The sequence below is a fragment of the Portunus trituberculatus genome, chromosome 6 (assembly GCF_017591435.1).
Source record: "Portunus trituberculatus isolate SZX2019 chromosome 6, ASM1759143v1, whole genome shotgun sequence".
Taxonomy (NCBI): domain Eukaryota; kingdom Metazoa; phylum Arthropoda; class Malacostraca; order Decapoda; family Portunidae; genus Portunus; species Portunus trituberculatus.
This window is the reverse complement of record NC_059260.1, coordinates 7,164,017-7,182,548: the sequence shown is the minus strand read 5'-3', so window position 1 is coordinate 7,182,548 and position 18,532 is coordinate 7,164,017. Positions and strand designations below refer to the sequence as shown.

The window sequence follows — 18,532 nt, the reverse complement described above, 5'->3', positions numbered from 1 at the left end:
ATTTACCCAATCAATGGTGAAAGCATTCACATACGTTGATGAGCGATCTGGTTTCCAGGATATAATGGTAGCTACCTGAGCATTAATGCGCGAGGCAAAAATATCTATATCTGGTATACGTTTTTTTTTGCATAGCATCTTGAAAACAAGAGGGGAAATCATCCATTCAGCATCTAAATTTCTTACACGAGATTCTTCATCAGCCTCTACATTATGAATACCTCTTAACATGCTCCGCAGACAAGACAATACCTTTGGACTGGGCCCAATGAAAAATTCTTTCAGTCATTACATGGAGAGTAGACTTTGTGTTACCACACCGATGAATGCAAGCAACCGCGGTGGTATTGTCATAACGAAGACGAATGTGAGTGTGTTGGCAGTCACAACAAAGAGATTGCAACTCTATCAGAATGGCTTTCAATTCCAAAACATTTATGTGATTAAGTTCGGCCTGGGCCCAATGACCTCCCGTTCTTGAACCTTCAATGGCTGCTCCCCAACTAGTCAAAGAGGCATCAGTGTTAAGTTCAAACTGAGGGCAACTAGGAGATAAAGAATTGAAATGAGAGTCAATGTTATGGACCCACCAATTGATTAAGGTCTTCGCATGATCATCTAGGTCCATTCTAGGATAACAGGAACATCATAATTTCCATGGTTGCAAGCAAATTCTCTATTTCGAATGTATCTCAAGATATTTATACTTGAGAGGAGCCAACGGTACTGCTGGAGCAGAAGCCACAACCAAACCAATGAAAGAGGCCAGATCCTGCAAAGTGACTTCTTGCCCAAGTATTGCCTTGTTGTAACTTGCCTTGTTGTTTTATATGCTCCTTCCTTCGAAAAGGGGAGTGTGGCAGTCATGTCACAGGAATTCAAAATTACACCCAGGAATTCCACCGTTTGAGTAGGTTCCAAAACTGACTTTGTACATTAATTGTGAGTCCCAAAGAATCAAACAACCGCATGGCATATGTAACATCCTCCTGTAATTCATCTGATGAGGGGGCAATGAAAATACAATCATCTATGTACCAAGAAATTACTATTCCAAGCTTCCTCAGATGCGAGAGAGTGGGTTTAAGCAGCTTGGTAAAGATGCGAGGAGCAGAAGTCGGACCCTGAGGGAGGCAGATAGATTGATAAAACTGACCATTCCAAATGAACCTGAGCCACTTTCTATCTCCAAGGTTTACAGGAACTGAAAAATAGGTATGTTTAAAGTCAACAGTGCAGAAAAAAAAATTAGGCTGTACCAAGTTCATCACATCTTTGATGGACTCCATTTTGAAGTGGACATGTGAGGTATGCTCATTGAGGTCTTTTAAATTAAGAAAGACTATAATTGTACTATCACTTTTAAAAACTGGAAAAATAATTGAGAAGAAACTTTGGCTATCTGTGGGAACACATCGCTCTATTATATTTGTTTGAGAAACTCGAGAACAACTCTGTCAAATGCAAGGTGATTAGTCTGAGTAAAAATAAGGGATCTAGGGGGGTGTCTTCTGCCGAGGGAGTCTGTCAAAAACCAAGATGGAGCCCCGCACTACAGAATGAATCCATGTATCCTTAGATAACTTTTGCCATTGCAGCCTGCAAGTATATATCCTGCCACCCATAAAGTTGTCTGGGATGTGGATGAGGCAAATCTTTGGAGCACTTAACAAGTTTGGTCTTACTGAGAAATTCGTTGTTTGTGCATCCCCTTCCCCTGGGATGCCATTCGCCCTAAAAAAAAGTTGTGATGACTTCGGTGTTACCCTCTGGTAGTAGGGCCTCTTGTGTACCCGTCTGCTGTGTAAAAAGCGACTCGGTCCAGTCATCCTGATATAGGGACGAAAAGAAGATCTGCCTACTTTTTTGGTTTTGTGAATCTTATCACAATATTGACAACATCAAACGAGAAACAAAGAAACCTGGCCAACTTCACAATCCCAATTACAAAGCTCAGCTAGGGCAGAATCATGTACATGGAGGCGAATAACCTCCTTGCGTAGGTGGTTAACGTAATTCACAGCTGAGGCCAAGAGCCAAATACTATTATTCACCCCGTTTAAGTAGTTGCTGACAGGCTGTCCCTTCAGATCACCGATGTCACCGACACACTGAGCTATTGCGCTAGTGCCTTAGTGAGTAAGCTATTGGTGTGGAAAAGTCGGGTGTCAAGAAGTCGCCAGCAACACTTATGGATTTGGTAATAGCAGGATTATTAACAGGAACTGACAGATTAGGTACATTACTGGGAAGCTTAATTTTGTTGCAGGTAAGTTTCACACCACTGGAGGACGGCCAGCGTCTCAAAGTTGCATGAAGGATGGCGGCCAGACGGCCTGACAAGGGTACGCCCTTGTCCTCCTCGCCATGAAAATGGCCTGAAAGCTCTTCAAGAGCCTTGAGAAACTCTGCATTATCCCCGTCCACGTCTTCCAGAAATTCAGGAGGTGCAATATTCAACTGTTCCAAGTCATCCATGGGGTCAGGTACACTCACAGCTTCCCCCTCTTCTTCCTCAGAAGAGGAGAGGTCATGGGCATCATTGAAGCCCGAAAAAAACCCTCCGCGGGATATTAACCTCAGCATTCCTGTCCAATTTCTCAATAACACGGCTCAACAAAGTAGTCAAACGAGCCAGCTGATCATCCTGTGGTGCGTGAACAGTTGAGACAGTATTAACATCAGTGCGGTGATTCGGCCCCGCAACGGAGGAAAGCGGTGAAGCGCGCTTTTCCACCACCACCGTTTTCGGTGGCCTTCTGTTTCTTAGAATCGGCGAACGAACAACACCCGAGTCAGACATATTGACTCGTGGATCAGAACAGACATATTCAAACACAAAAAGATAACTTAACAGTAGGAGCTGTAAAGCTATCAATGACTCCTTAGAGTGATAGAGCTCAAACTTGATAAACGGTAACACTTGATGTCGTCCAAACAAGCTACTCCATGGAGCAACAAGGGACTCACGAATTAATCATGAAATTACGTAGCATAAACCAACCAAACAACTTTTTGGAGAAGTAGTTAGCGATAGTTAGAAAAACACAAGCACCAAGCTACTCCTTGGAGCAACAAGGTACTTACAAATTAATCATGAAATTACGGAGCAAAAACTAAACAACTCCTTGGAGAAGTAGTTAACGATAGTTAAAAATCACAAACGCGAAGCTACTCCTTGGAGAAGCAAGCTCAAGGTGATAAAAAGCTCCAAGCTACTCCTTGGAGAAACAAAACTCAAAACTGACAATGCGTGCCAAGCCACTCCTTGGAGAAGTAAGTAACGTAGTTAATAACACATACTGTACCAAGCTACTCCTTGGAAAAACAAAACTCAAAACTGACAATGCGTGCCAAGCCACTCCTTGGAGAAGCAAGAAACTATTGATAGCATGTCCCAAGCCACTCCTTGGAAAAGCCGGTAAAACACCCAGAATCGAGAACACGTACCAGGGTACTCTGAACAAGGCAGGAGAACGCAGCGTCGGCAGAGGCGAAGCGGACTGAACGACGGCAGAGCGTGAACTGACGATGACTGGAGAGGTGAATATCTCGTCGAATACCTTGTGACAGCAGTTAATTGTCGAGAAGTGAAATCTAAAAACTTTGCCTACAGTACACTCCTTTAGAGAATATTTCAAAAGGTATATTATTCAAAATTACTTATGTGCTTTTGTCAGTGCTGTGTCATATTTGGTTTGGTGTCATGTTTCTCATTTACATAATTTTAACTATAAACATCATTATTTTTATCTTTATCATCATTAATTATAAAAGCTTGTTAATCTTAACATTGTCATTATTATTATTATTATTATTATTATTATTATTATTATTATTATTATTATTATTATTATTATTATTATTATTATTATTATCATTTTCATTTTCATTCCTATTACTTCATTATTATCATGATATCTATTACAATTATAACCATTACTATTATCATATTCATCAATGTTATCATTACTTTCTATCTTCTTACCAATTATGTTATTAATAGTAATATTGTCATGATATTCATTACAATTTCGACAATTAGTTGTTGTTACTATAACTTTCGTATTGTTATTATCATCATCATTGTAACTACTATTTTCATTATTTTTTTAATTGAGAATTTATTTTCTTGCGCAGATTCTGTACATCAATTATATACTTATTTTTTGTTTGTTTGTTTACCATTTATTTCTATTTCCATGGTTTCCCAAAAAGCTCTGCTTCATATGGGCCCCCTGTAATAATGTGACTATTTTAGTATTTACATATATATGTATATGGGATAATAAATATTTCAGATGTTTTTAATGTTTATCCATTCCTCCGCTGGTGATACCACCCTACATCTTTACACGTCCTTTCTCTGAAAGGACTTGGAAAGATCACGTAGAAACGCCACAGAACGCATGACATCTGATCGTTCTGTGATTTCTGATTGGGGTAGAGAAATCTTAGTGGTATTCAGGGCCTTAAAAAAACCCAATTCCTCCATGTATCACTCAACACAACTTTCTAGACGACTATCCCCTTTTCTTCATTGGCATTCAGTTGTCTCCCTCTTCTACACTGAATATCCTTCACATCTCCTCTTTTGCTACAACAGCTTCTATGAAGTTAGGCGTTCTGTGGCGTCTCCTTTAGTTTTTCTCGCTCCTCTAACTGATAACTCATTACAAGGGCTTTATCCGTTCTTGTATGGAGTATTCTTCATATGTTTGCGGGGAGAGGTGGTTCACTCAAACAGCTTTGTTGGACTGGGTTGAATAAAAAGCTTTTCGTCTCATCAACTCCCCTCCTCTGACTGACTACCTTCAGCCTCTTTCTCACCGCCAAAATATGTCATCTCTTTCTATCTTTTGTCGTTATTTTCATGGTAACTGCTCTATTGATCTTGCTAACTGCATTCCTCCCCTCCTCCTGTGGCCTCGCTGCACAAGACTTTCTACTTCCTCTCATCCCTATTCTGTCCAGCTCTCTAATACATGAATTAACCACTGTTCTCAATCATTCCTACTTTTCTCTGGTAAACTCTGGAACTTCCTGCCTGCTTCCGTATTTCCATTTGCTTACGACTTGATTTATTTTAAGAAGGAAGTTTCAAGACATTTGTCCCTGTCTTTCAGCTAATTCTTTACAATTCTTTTAGGGAACCTCTCTGCAGATGCGTTCATATGTATTTACCAAACTTTGTGCTTCTTCTATTTGACATATCGTGTTTCTGTCTGGGCTAGTATGTGGCCATCCTTTATAGAAAAATTACCAATAGCACAAAGGAAAGTATTAGGTGTATTCTTTCTTCGATTGTCTAAGTAATTATTTCTCTTTCATGAAATTGTTATAATTTTAGTCAATTCACAAAAGTTTTTTGTTTACTGTTATTAATTTTTGGAATGTTAAAATTTAGGATGAAAGATATAATCAAGTTGGTAGATCATTTTCATCAGATCAGACGTAATAGAGTAGAGGTAGTGTGTCAGCAGTTTAGAATAACCTTATATGAAAATAGCATTTTAAGTATAGGGACAAAACTTTTAATGCTCTGTCACTTTGTTTAAGGAACCTGGTAAGATCAAATAATTATTTATTGTTCAATAGAGAAATAACAAAAACACTACTGACAACCTATCAGTAATTGATTTTGTAATACGTCTAATTATCTAGTGTTTTTATTATAAATTCCATTATCAACTATCAACTATCTAGCTTCTAGCTAATACTTTGTACCTTCACTTGAAACACAATAGTTTGCTATTATCTTTCACTTATGCAATACTATACATGTTCATGTGATTTTGGTTGTGTATAAGTACTTAACACGCTGACGCATAAATTACAACCATGATTGTCAAGGAATTTCGGCACGGCAAAGATTTTGCTAAAAATTCTTGTATGATTTTTTGTATTCATGTGTATGTTTCCATAGCAGTAAATGATATTTTCCTACTTACTTTTATTATTTTACACACACACACACACACACACACACACACACACACACACACACACACACACACACACACACACACACACACCACACACACACAGGAGGATGGTGGAGCTGGAGCTGGAGATCAGGTTGTGATGAACTGAGATCACGGGGAGAGACAGGGCATGAGCCAGGTGGGGAAGGTCAAGTGGGTGGAGTGTAAAAGACTTTGTTTTTGAAGAATATTAACCAGTCAAAGGAAACGTGAAGCCTTCACCTGGTGTGTGAGTACCAGGTGTTGCTACTAAATCATTTGGGCAGGACTGACAAGAAGTCAAGTACTAGTATCTGTGTTTGTGTGTGTGTGTGTGTGTGTATATATATATATATATATATATATATATATATATATATATATATATATATATATATATATATATATATATATATATATATATATATATATATATATATATATATATATATGTATAATATGATATAAGCGTTGGACCGAACGGTGTGTGAGGAACTCAAGGTTATAATATATAATATAAGCAGCAACACGGACAGAATATTCAAAAGAAGAGCACATTCTGCCTCTTTTTTCTTCTGCGTAGATTTCCATTCTTAAGGAGTTCAATATTTACCAAAAGTTTTTTTTTTCTCTCTCTCTCCTTTCATTGACCATCCTGGTGAACGAGTCTTTAACTTTACTATTGACCTTGGTCAATAGTAAAGTAAGCTATGATTTGTGAACCGGATTCACAAGAAGATTTAGAGAGGTACTTAGATGGCTAATCAAATAATATTCTTTGTAGTATCATTGCATATTGAGTTTGTGTCAGTCACTAAATTAACATTCTATGTATTCTTAGATGGCTGATCTAGTAATAACCTTTACTGTACCATTGTATATTGAGATTGTGTCAGTCATTAAATTAACATTCTGATCGAAATCAGATTATTGAGAGTTTCGGATGGATGATCATATAACACAGAGGGTTCTTATCGTAAAATGGTTGAGGACCTGTAACTTATAGCAACTGGTGCGACACTTCTACTCCTATTCCTTATCATCTTGCTTCTGTGTCATACACCCAGCTCTGTGTGTGCTAAGCGTATTTAGAGTTGATTGTGTTTGGCATGGAGGTGTATATTCCTTTTTATTTCAACCTAAACTTTCCAAGTGTTAGTTTAATTGAAACATTTATTATCATGCAATACATAGAAAAGAAATGGCATACAAAGGATACTTGACCCTCCCACCACCTGAATCTTACATACTTTACATTTTGGCCCAGAGTCAAACCAAGTCTGCTTGTCAAAAGCTCTTTCATTAATAGAAAGTGTCAAAATCTTTCGAAATTCAACATGATCAAGACTTCTTATACCAAGCAAAAAGCATCTCTGATAATTTTTCTTCTTCATCTTTCTCTCTTTTATCTAATCTTGATTGCATATGACAGCACTATCATCGTGTCAATTTTTAAAGCTAAACTCTTCTTTCAGGCAAAAAATTATACCTTAGATGATTCAGGACTAATTTCCCCCTCTCCTCCCAACTTTGACTACTTCATGCCACCTATTGAAATCCTTCGCAGATATTTTCCTGTCTTCCCTTGCCTTAACCCTTTTTATACAATATAGACTTTTCACGGGAATTTACGTGCTAAAGGAAGTATTTCGGGTACCTCCTATCGGAAAGCCCACCCGTTTAGGAACATTACCCGGAATGGAAGCCCTTCCTACTCTGACCATGGACAGGATTCCAACCTGTGCGCTTTTTTTTTTTTTTTTTTTTTTTACATTACAAGGGCACTGGCCAAGGGAAAACAAAGTGTTGGAGAAAAAAAAAATCCCGCTGGTTGCCAGGCCCTGTGAAGAGGAAAGTAGGAGAAAGAGAAAAAACAAAAAAATCTAAAAGGAGGGTCCAATTAACGTAAGAGGTGTCTTGACACTCCTCTTTTGAAAGAGTTTAAGTCATAGGCAGGTGGAAATACAGACACAGGTAGAGAGTTCCAGAGTTTACCAGTGTAGGGAATGAAGGAGTGAAGATACTGGTTAACTCTTGCATTAGGAAGATGGACAGAATAGGGATGAGAAGAAGTAGAGAGTCTTGTGCAGCGAGGCCGCAGGAGGGGGAAGGCAAGCAGTTAGCAAGTTCAGAAGAGCAGACAGCATGAAAACAGCGGTAGAAGACAGATAAAGATGCAACATTGCGGCGGTGACTTAAAGAATCAAGACAGTCAGTTAGAGGAGAAGAGTTGATAAGACGAAAAGCTTTAGATTCCACCTTGTTTAGTAAAGCTGTGTGTGGATCCCCCAGACATGAGAGCCATACTCCATACACGGGCGGATAAGGCCCTGTACAGAGCAAGCAGCTGGGAGGGAGAGAAAATGGACGAAGACGCCACAGGACACCTAACTTCTTGGAAGCTGATTTAGCAAGAGTAGAGATGTGAAATTTCCAGTTTAGATTTTTAGTGAAGGATAGACCGAGTGTGTTTAATGTAGAGGAGAGGGAAGTTGAGTGTTATTGAAGAAGAGAGGATAGTTGTCTGGAAGGTTATGTCGAGTAGATAGTTGTAGAAATTGAGTTTTTGAGGCATTGAACAAAACCAGGTTTTCTCTGCCCCAATCAGAAACAAGTGAAAGATCAGAAGTTAGGCGTCCTATAGCATCTCGCCTTGAGTCATTTAATTGTTGTTGGGTTGGGCGTCTGTTGAACGCTGTTGAATAATGCAAGGTGGTATCATCAGCATAGGAGTGGATAGGGCATTGAGTCAGATTTAGGAGATCATTGATGAATAATAGAAAGAGAGTGGGTGATAGGACAGAACCCTGTGGAACACCACTGTTGATAGTTTTAGGGAAGAACAGTGACCGTCTACTACAGCAGCAATAGAACGATCGGAAAGGAAACTGGAGATGAAGGTACAGAGAGAAGGATAGAATCCGTAGGAGGGTAGTTTAGAAATTAAAGATTTGTGCCAGACTCTATCGAAGGCTTTCGATATGTCAAGGCCGACAGCAAAGGTTTCACCGAAGTCCCTAAAAGAGGATGACCAAGATTCAGTTAGGAAAGTAAGAAGATCACCAGTAGATCTGCCTTTACGGAAACCATACTGGCAATCAGAGAGAAGGTTGTGAGCTGATAGATGCCTCATTATCTTCCTATTAAGGATAGACTCAAAGGCTTTAGAAAGGCAGGAAATCAAAGCTATAGGGCGGTAGTTAGAAGGATTGGAGTGGTCACCTTTTTAGGGACAGGTTGAATGTGAGCAAACTTCCAGCAAGAAGGATAAATAGAAGTAGAGAGACACAGATGAAAGAGTTTGACCAGGCAGTGAGCGAGTTCGGAAGCACAGTTTTGAGAACAACAGGAGGGACTCCATCCGGACCGTAAGCCTTCCGAGAATCAAGGCCAGAGAGGGCCAGGAAAACGTCTTTATAAAGAATTTTAATTTTAGGGATGAAGTAGTCAGAGGGTGGAGGAGTAGGAGGAATATGCCCAGAATCATCCAAAGTTGAGTTGGTAGCAAAGGTTTGAGCGAAGAGTTCAGCTTTAGAAAAGAAGAGACAGCTGTAGAGCCATCTGGATGAAGTAAAGGAGGAAAGACGAAGAAGTAAAGTTGTTAGAGATATTATTGGCTAGATGCCAGAAATCTCGAGAGGAGTTAGAATTGGAAAGACTTTGACATTTTCTATTGATGAAAGAGTTTTTAGTAAGTTGGAGAATAGATTTGGCATGATTACGGGCAGAAATATATAGGGCATGAGTTTCAGCAGTTGGATGGCTACGGAACCGTTTGTGAGCCGCCTCTCTATCATTGACAGCACGAGAACAAGCAGAGTTAAACCAAGGCTTTTTAGCTTTAGGGTTAGAGAAAGTATGAGGAATGTATAGCTCCATGCCAGAGATAATCACCTCTGTTATGCGCTCGGCACAAAGAGAAGGATCTCTGACATGAAAACAATAATCATCCCAAGGAAATCAGAATAGTACTGCCTTAGTTCCTCCCACTTAGCAGAGTTAAAATGCCAGAAGCACCTCCGCTTAGGCGGGTCCTGAGGCTGCACTGGAGTGATAGAACAGGTAACGGAAATTAGATTGTGGTCGGAGGAGCCCAACGGAGAGGAAAGTTTAACAGAGTAAGCAGAAGGGTTGGAGGTTAGGAAAAGATCAAGAATGTTGGGCGTGTCTCCAAGGCGGTCAGGAATACGGGTAGGGAACTGCACTAGCTGCTCTAGGTCATGAAGGATAGCAAAGTTGAAGGTTTGTTCACCAGGTTGGTCAGTGAAAGAAGATGAAAGCCAAAGCTGGTGGTGAACATTGAAATCCCTAAAATGGAGATCTCAGCAAAAGGAAAGTGAGATAAGATGTGCTCCACCTTGGAAGTCAAATAGTCAAAGAATTTTACATAGTCAGAGGAATTAGGTGAGAGGTATACAGCACAGATGAATTTAGTTAGAGAGTGACATTGAAGTCTTAGCCAGATGGTAGAAAATTCTGAAGATTCAAGATTGTGGGCACGAGAGCAAGTGGTGTCGTTACGCACGTATGCGCAACATCCAGCTTTGGATTGAAAATGAGGATAGAGCAAGTAGGAGGGAACAGAAAAGGGGCTGCTGTCAGTAGTCACAGACAACTGTGTTTCGGTTAGGAAGAGAAGATGAGGTTTAGTAGAGGAGAGGTGGTGTTCCACAGATTGAAAATTAGAACGAAGGCCACGAATGTTGCAGAAATTGATAGTGAAAGTATTAGATGAAGTGTCAAGACACCCAAGGTCGAGACTCTTTGGCCACCAAAGCGCGCATGGTTCCGTAAAGAACCCTTGGAAGGCTTATGGACCTATTGCTCTCAGAATCTGTGCCTTTGTGACTGCACCTTGCCCAATCAAACTCTTTCAACTCTATCGACTTCCTTCTCCTACAGTCCTATCTTTCGCTTACATTAAACTTGTTCCTAAGAAGGGTAACCGTTCTAATACCATCCTGTTTCTTTAATTTTCTGCCTATCTAAAGCTTTCAATCTATATTCAACAAGAAGGTTCCTAACGTCTATCACCTCACAATCTGCTAGATGATCGCCAGTATGGCGATATTTGTCACTGCCACTCCACTGGTAATTTAACTTTCCTCGCTGAGTGTTGATCATCGTCTTATAGAGATTTTGATGAAAGGTTTGCTGTTGTCTTGGAAACAAAAAGATTTTCATAGAGTATGGCACAATGTTTTTCGTCTTATTGAGCCCTCTGTTCTAACTGAGTGTCTTTAACTTCTCTCTCACACCGTCGCACTGTTGCATCTCTTGCTATCCTCTATGGTTATTTTCATGTCAACTGGTCGTCTGATCTTACTAACTGCATGCCTCCCCTCTTGCCATAGCTTTGCTTCTCTTACCCACCTTTCTTCTGTCTTCTTTGTCCACCACTCTAATGCAAGAGTTAACCAGTGCTGTCTCATTCATCCCTTTCTCTGGAAAATTCTGGAACTCTTAGTCTGATTCTGTACTTCCACATACCTATGATCTGATTTAAGAAGGAGGTTTTAAGACATTCCCATTCTTTTGGCTAACTCTTTTGACTCTATTTTGGTACTGGGATGTCAGTGAGCCTCTTTCTTTTTTGTCAACCGCAAGTTTTATTGCCCTTGGCCAGTGTCCACTCTTACTTAATAACAACAACTACTTTTAAGGAAAGCCATGTTGCCGCTAGTGATTACCGAGTCACCAAACAATGTCAAACTTCACCACACTTCTGAACATCGACCAGGCCTGCCAGCCTCCGCCGTAAACGAGGATCTCTAACGTACCAGAACATTATTGTTATAACGTTTATATCTTCCACATTCTTATCGTTCTCAACAACTAATAGAGATATAAAAAGATGTCTTCGTGTGATTAGAATGAATACAACGTGTTACAGAAATGTTTTGATAGATACGCTTTATACCATTTTGACATGTAAGGTAGTGAGCTGCACCGTGATGCTTATAATAACAAGCTATGATATCTAAGACAGATCAGTGATACACATACACACACACACACACACACATACACACTGTGGTGGCGAGCAGACGTGCCTAACTGTGCTCGGTTTCTGTGCTGGAACTCTGTTGTTCGTTCTGTAAACTTGCTGGTCCTATAGCAATGGATACCGAAGTTATTAAAGTCTTGCTTGAATCTCAAGAAAAGACTTTCCAAACCGCCATGAATTTTGTAGTTGACCAGTTCAAGTCAAGAATAAGAGAAGCAGAGGTAACCATCCAGGACCTAACTCAAAGCCTGGAGTTCTCTCAGGCCGAGGTCAAGGATCTGCAAAGTGAAGTAAAACAGCTCAGGAAGTTTGTAAATGAAAATAAAGCCACTAGTGAAGATCTGAAGTCACAAATCAAGGACCTTGAACAAAGACAAAATTACCAAAAAGACTATAATAGACGAAATAATTTACGCATAAGTGGAATTGTAGAAAAACCTGGTGAAACATGGGAAGAAACAGCCATATCAGTGTCGAAACTTATTGAAGAAAAGCTCCAGTTGCCTGCTGTCAAATTAGAACGAGCTCATAGAACCGGACCTGTGCTGCCTTCTCGTTTTCGTGTTATTGTCGCGAGATTCGAGAAGTTCAGCGAACGAGAAACAGTGATGCAAAATGCCCGAAAATTGAAAGGTTCTGACATATATATAGATGAAGACCTTTGCCCTGCATCCCAAGAAATGAGAAAAAGTCAGATACCTCTCATGAAGAAGGCCAGAGAAGAAGGCAAGATTGCTTTCTTCAAGCACACCAGGCTAATTATAAAAGACAATTATCAACACCAGGAAAGAAGCTCTCGCAGTGGAGGTGTCTCGACCCATGAAGCAGTGAGTGACGTCACGGGAGCAATGGACCAGGCGAGTGAAGCAAGTGGTGATGAATCATCCGTTGGTGCTAACAGTGGAAATGCTGATGCCTCGACTCGTGGCGGTGTGGGGCTCGTCTCGGGAGCAGTGGTCCAGAAAAGTGAAGCAGGTGATGGTGAATCATCAGTTGGTGCGTGCTGAAGGTGATAGTACTAGTGGTCCCTGCTCTGCCCCGACTAGATCCTCTAGTGGCGGTGGTGGTGTTGGGTCCTCCCCTGGCCTCCCTGTGCCGTCGGGTGCTGGTAATGGTGGTGGGTCTCCATGTGCGGCTCCGGCACAACAACAACATCAGCCATCACGTACCAGAAGTCGCAGGAAGTAAATACCTGGTTCCTTCTCATAAGGTGATTGTCATTGTCATTGTGATTTATGGTTTATGGTTTATGGTGTGAATTGCCTTTTGCTACGGTAAATGATGATGTGTTGAGGAATTATACTGTACTTTCTAATAACGTAGATTCACGTTACGATTTCTTGAATTTAGTATTTGATCCATTACTTACTGAAGATGATAAATACAATAATGATATGGATAAACATAATTTTTTTAGCAATCTAGAGATACATAAAACTGAGTATGTATATTTAAGTAATATTTCCTTACTAAAGGGTAACATTTTGTCAGTTCTTAATCTAAATATTAGGTATATACCTAAAAATCTTCAATTTTTATAGATAATGTTATGTGCTGTTGTGCTGTCAAACTTAGTATTATTGGCTTTACTGAAATTCGATTAAATCGTAGTCTTTCGTCACTGTATAATATGCCTAGATATCACATGTTCGTCAATACGCGAAATGTGCATGGGGGTGGGGTAGCTATTTATGCTGATTCTGAGTTAGAGGCAACACTGATACAAAAATATACTATTTCGCATGACTATGTAGAAACTTTGTGTATTGAATTGAATTTTCCAAGAAAATGCTTAATTATGTGTGTATATAGACCGCCGAACGGTAACTTTAAGAATTTTTATGATGCAATGAGTAATATTCTTTCTACAGCATTTGCAGAGAAATATTCAACTATAAATATTTTCGGAGACTTCAATATCAATTTATTGAACCGAAATGATAATGTTGATGAATTTATAAATTTAATGTTTTCTTTTTCATTGTTCCCTATCATCACAAGGCCAACCAGAGTTACCAGTACATATGCATCTTTAATTGATCATATTTGGACCACTCAGTTAGATAGAAATATTGGTAGTTATATTATTGACACGGATATAACTGATCATTTTCAATGGATGACATTAGACAAAAACCGAAAACCATTAGGAAAAGATTTATAACTTCCATATCCCTTCGTGAATTTACTAACGAACTTGCTTTAGAAAACTGGAATGATGTAATTAATTCAACATGTCCCAAAGAATCATTTAATATCTTTTATACCACTTACCTTAAATTATTCGAGAAACATTTTCCCATTAAAGACACAAAACAAAATTTTAAGAAAGATATCAGTCCCCATATAACACCAGCTCTAAAGGTCAGCATAAAAGAAAAAAAATTTGACTAGAACGACTTGCTAGAAAATGGCCCCTTACCTATCGAGAAAAATATAAAAAAATATCGAAATAAATTAACATCAGCATTACGAACAGCAAAAAATCTATATTATAAACGGCATTTGAGTAATAGTCAGGGCGATCCCAAAAGACAGTAGAAAATACTTAACTCACTACTAGGAAAAACAAATTTTGTCGATAAGAGTACTATTGACTATACTCCTCCTTGTATGGACGTTCCGAGTGCATTCAATGAACATTTCTTGAAACACAACAGTGATACTGATACTGCAAATTTTAATTACAGGAATTATCTCACAAATGCTCCAGAATTTTCAATGTACATGCTGCCCACTGATAAAGATGAAGTCAAACGTACTTTAAATCTTTTTAAAACTAATTCTCCAGGTTATGATGATATACCTCCAACATTACTAAACGCTTCAAGTGATTTAATAAATATTCCCTTGGCTCACACAATTAATCTTTCTCTAACCACAGGATATTTTCCAGATCAGTTAAAACAAGCTAAGGTTGTGCCAGTATTTAAATCAGGTGACAAAATGGATATAAACAATTACCGACCAATTTCTATCCTCCCAGCTTTTAGTAAAATATATGAAAAAATAATATGTAATCGATTAATGTCATATCTTGAGCATAACAATCTTTTAGTTAACCATCAACACGGGTTTAGGAGTAAGCATTCAACTGAAACGGCTGTTTTACAATTCATAAGCAATGCTTATAAATGCTTGGAGGAGAAACTTTTTGTTATTTGCATTTTATTGACTTATCCAAGGCGTTTGATACCATTGACCACACTATATTGCTCTACAAATTAAATCACATAGGAATCAGAGGAGTTACACACAGACTATTTCAGAACTACTTGTATAAAAGAAGACAAAGTGTGTACTGTAACAAACAATATTCGGCAATCAAACAAATAAGTAAAGGTGTACCACAAGGATCTATTTTAGGGCCCATACTTTTTCTAGTATACATACTATCTATGCTGATGACACTACCTTATTAATGAAAGATGTAAATATTGATAGATTACATGAAAATGTAGCTAGTGAATTAAATAATATCGATCTTTGGATTAAATCAAATAACTTAAAACTTAATATTAGTAAAACAAATTACATATTCTTTCAAAATAGATCCATAAAGCATGTCTTTCCTACTGTATTGTTAAATGGTGAAAAGTTAACCCAAGTCCACACTACCAAATTTCTAGGTGTTACTGTTGATGAAAATTTAAATTGGAAAATGCATATTAATAACATTTGCTTGAAGCTCTCAAAAATAATTGGAATTTTGTATAGAATTCGCCAAAATATAACTAAGGAAGCTAAAATGAGTGTATATTATACTCTTTTATCCACATATTACATATTGTGTCTCGTTATGGGCGAGTACTTGGCCTTCATTCTTGAATAAATTGACCATTTCACAAAATAAATTCTTCCGATGTATTTTCCATAAAAAGAAATTTGATTCAACAGATGAAATATACCAATCTAGAAAAATTCTTTAATTATCTTCTATACACAAATACTTCACATTATTTTTTTATTTTTAAAACAATTGGTCGTAATTCAGTGTTTAAACTTAGAGAGCATCCCTGTAACACTAGGAGTAATAATGTAGATTTATGCTTACCTGTATTCAGAACTAAACTATTCAAAAATAGTGTTATTTCCTTGGGTCCAGAAATATTCAATAGTCTCCCCCAGGATATAAAAGTCCTGCTCAGAGGATGTAATTTAATTAGATTTAAAAAGGAAATAAAAAGTTATCTGTTACATATGCAAAACTAGATACACCATATATTATTTCATGAATTTAGGAAGATAATGTTTTTCACTGCAATTTATGTTATGATGGATGAGCTCCTGCTGTATTCTTACTTATATTTTATGTCCTGTCAAGTTTACGTGCCAAGCTGTATATTTGTTATGTATTCACATGTCTATAAATGCAAATTATGGCAATAAATTTACTTTACTTTACTTACTTACTTACACACGCACACACACACACACACACACACACACACACACACACACACACACACACACACACACACACACTAAAATTTAATGTGGTGTTAATGATCCTGCACACTCAACTCTGTTCAGGTGTTCTCGCCATCATTAATATGCTGCTGATGTCATTTCAAAGGTAAATAGCTAGACTCTGAAATCAATTGCTCGAATCACCTTGAAAATTTAGTGTAAGCTATATCATTATGCAACACTTCAGGTTTGAAGACTCTCTATGATTTTTTTACGAAAAATATTCATTTTTTTTCAAACGTGAAAATCAGATTAAAAATAAGTCAAACTGTTCAAGAGCAGATTGAAAAAGTTTACCATAGTGACGAAAGATGTTACGAACAGTTTGAATTTATAAGTAATAAATATACAAATTATTATATGGCAATTAGTTTTCTTACATGGTGTAACTCAAAGCTTCCACCTCAGTGAAAGTGAAGCCACCTCCCACATCAGTAAAAGTTGCCAACCTATCATGAAGAAAATTTGGATACTCTAAGACCTAAGTCTACCGTGGTGTTCACGAGACATTGCTGTTAATCAAGGCTGAATTACCAACTGAAATGAAACCAGTAGGCTACTGGCCTGGTTATTCAGCTGCTACATAGACAAGACCAGTGGCGTAGGGAAAGATTTACATGTGGCGAACCCTGAAAATGCCGCCCCCGAAAGTCATAAAAATGTGAGATTACGTATAGTGCACTTGTTGATTATGTATACATATATTATGCTCTACTTACATGAACTTTAAATCAATATTTTGCTCGCCTTCAACTGTCTGGACTTCAATCCTCACAGTAGCTTCGCTTGTGCCGCCCCTTGAGAAATGTCCGCCCGGCACATTTGATGCACTGCTCACCCCACCCCATAACTACGCCATTGCACAAGACTGACCATATTTCCATCCTTTACCACCGAGATATTTATGTGTTGACATGTGTCACGTTACAATAAAAAGAATGAAATTACTGATTCCGAGATAGTGACCAGTAATTCATTACTTACAAAACGACACAAACGTGAGGAACTTAAAGCAAAGAAATGGAAAGAAAATGTTTATTCGATTTAATTTAGTTTGACTGACCTTTTTTTTTTTTTTTACTTAGTGTGAGGAGAGTCTACCTTAACTTCTAAAGATGAAGATGTAGCATTTCTTTATTGTTATGAAAATTTATGAAATTATTATTATTAGCATCCCCTCCATCTCTCTCTCTCTCTCTCTCTCTCTCTCTCTCTCTCTCTCTCTCTCTCTCTCTCTCTCTCTCTCTCTCTCTCTCTCTCTCTCTCTCTCTCTCTCTCTCTCTCTCACACACACACACACACACACACACACACACACACACACACACACACACACACACACACACACACACACACACACACACACACACACACACAGAGAGAGAGAGAGAGAGAGAATAAATGATGTGACAAACTTGCACCCACTGCTGGCGCGACACACACACACACACACACAAACACACACACACACACACACACACACACACACACACACACACACACACACACACACACACACACACACACACACACAGAGAGAGAGAGAGTTGCTTGGGCCTCTTATGATTCAGAATTTTTCCTCCCTCACTTGTCTTCTCTTCTTCCCATCCTATCTTGGGGATGAATAAGTTGTTTTTATAAATGTCTCCGAGCTAAAAAGGACACACGGCTGTCTAGAAAGGTAGTCTGACATTTGTTGGTGATTGTACTAAAAGGTATTAATTTGTGTTGGTAAAGAAACGGTGAAGCATTGTACAATACTCGCTTTGCACTGAAAACACTCATCCAACAGCAGTCTTTTCATCCCCTGGCGTGCTCCACTCAAGGGGGGGATTGTGTCTCTCTAATATATTCAAGGATATTTAGTGTTTGCTCGTTTTACAATTGGATCCGTGGCAACTGATAACATGTCATATTTCCATGTTATTAACTTTAAATCGTTCGTAAAAATAAATAACAATGGGAAGCGCGGGGTATCAGATGCGACACTCTCATCAACTATTCTGAACACGTGTGAATCTTCCCTACAGGATAATCAAAAACTCACTAAAGTTGAGTGCATCTGTGTAGAAATTGCTCCCCGTGTGAGGGA

The 18,532-nt window shown here is 38.5% G+C and overlaps 1 protein-coding gene across 1 annotated transcript in view; it reads right to left on the bottom strand.

Moving 5' to 3' along the window:
* Nucleotides 1-17,289, bottom strand: part of LOC123518553 (organic cation transporter protein-like) — a 40,526-nt gene extending 23,237 nt beyond the window's left edge. The window contains exon 1 of the mRNA XM_045279392.1: nucleotides 17,160-17,289. Within this exon, the coding sequence (XP_045135327.1) occupies nucleotides 17,160-17,161 (2 nt within the window). The 5' untranslated portion in view covers nucleotides 17,162-17,289. The remainder of the gene's footprint in view (nucleotides 1-17,159) is intronic.
* Nucleotides 17,290-18,532: the final 1,243 nt, after the last annotated feature.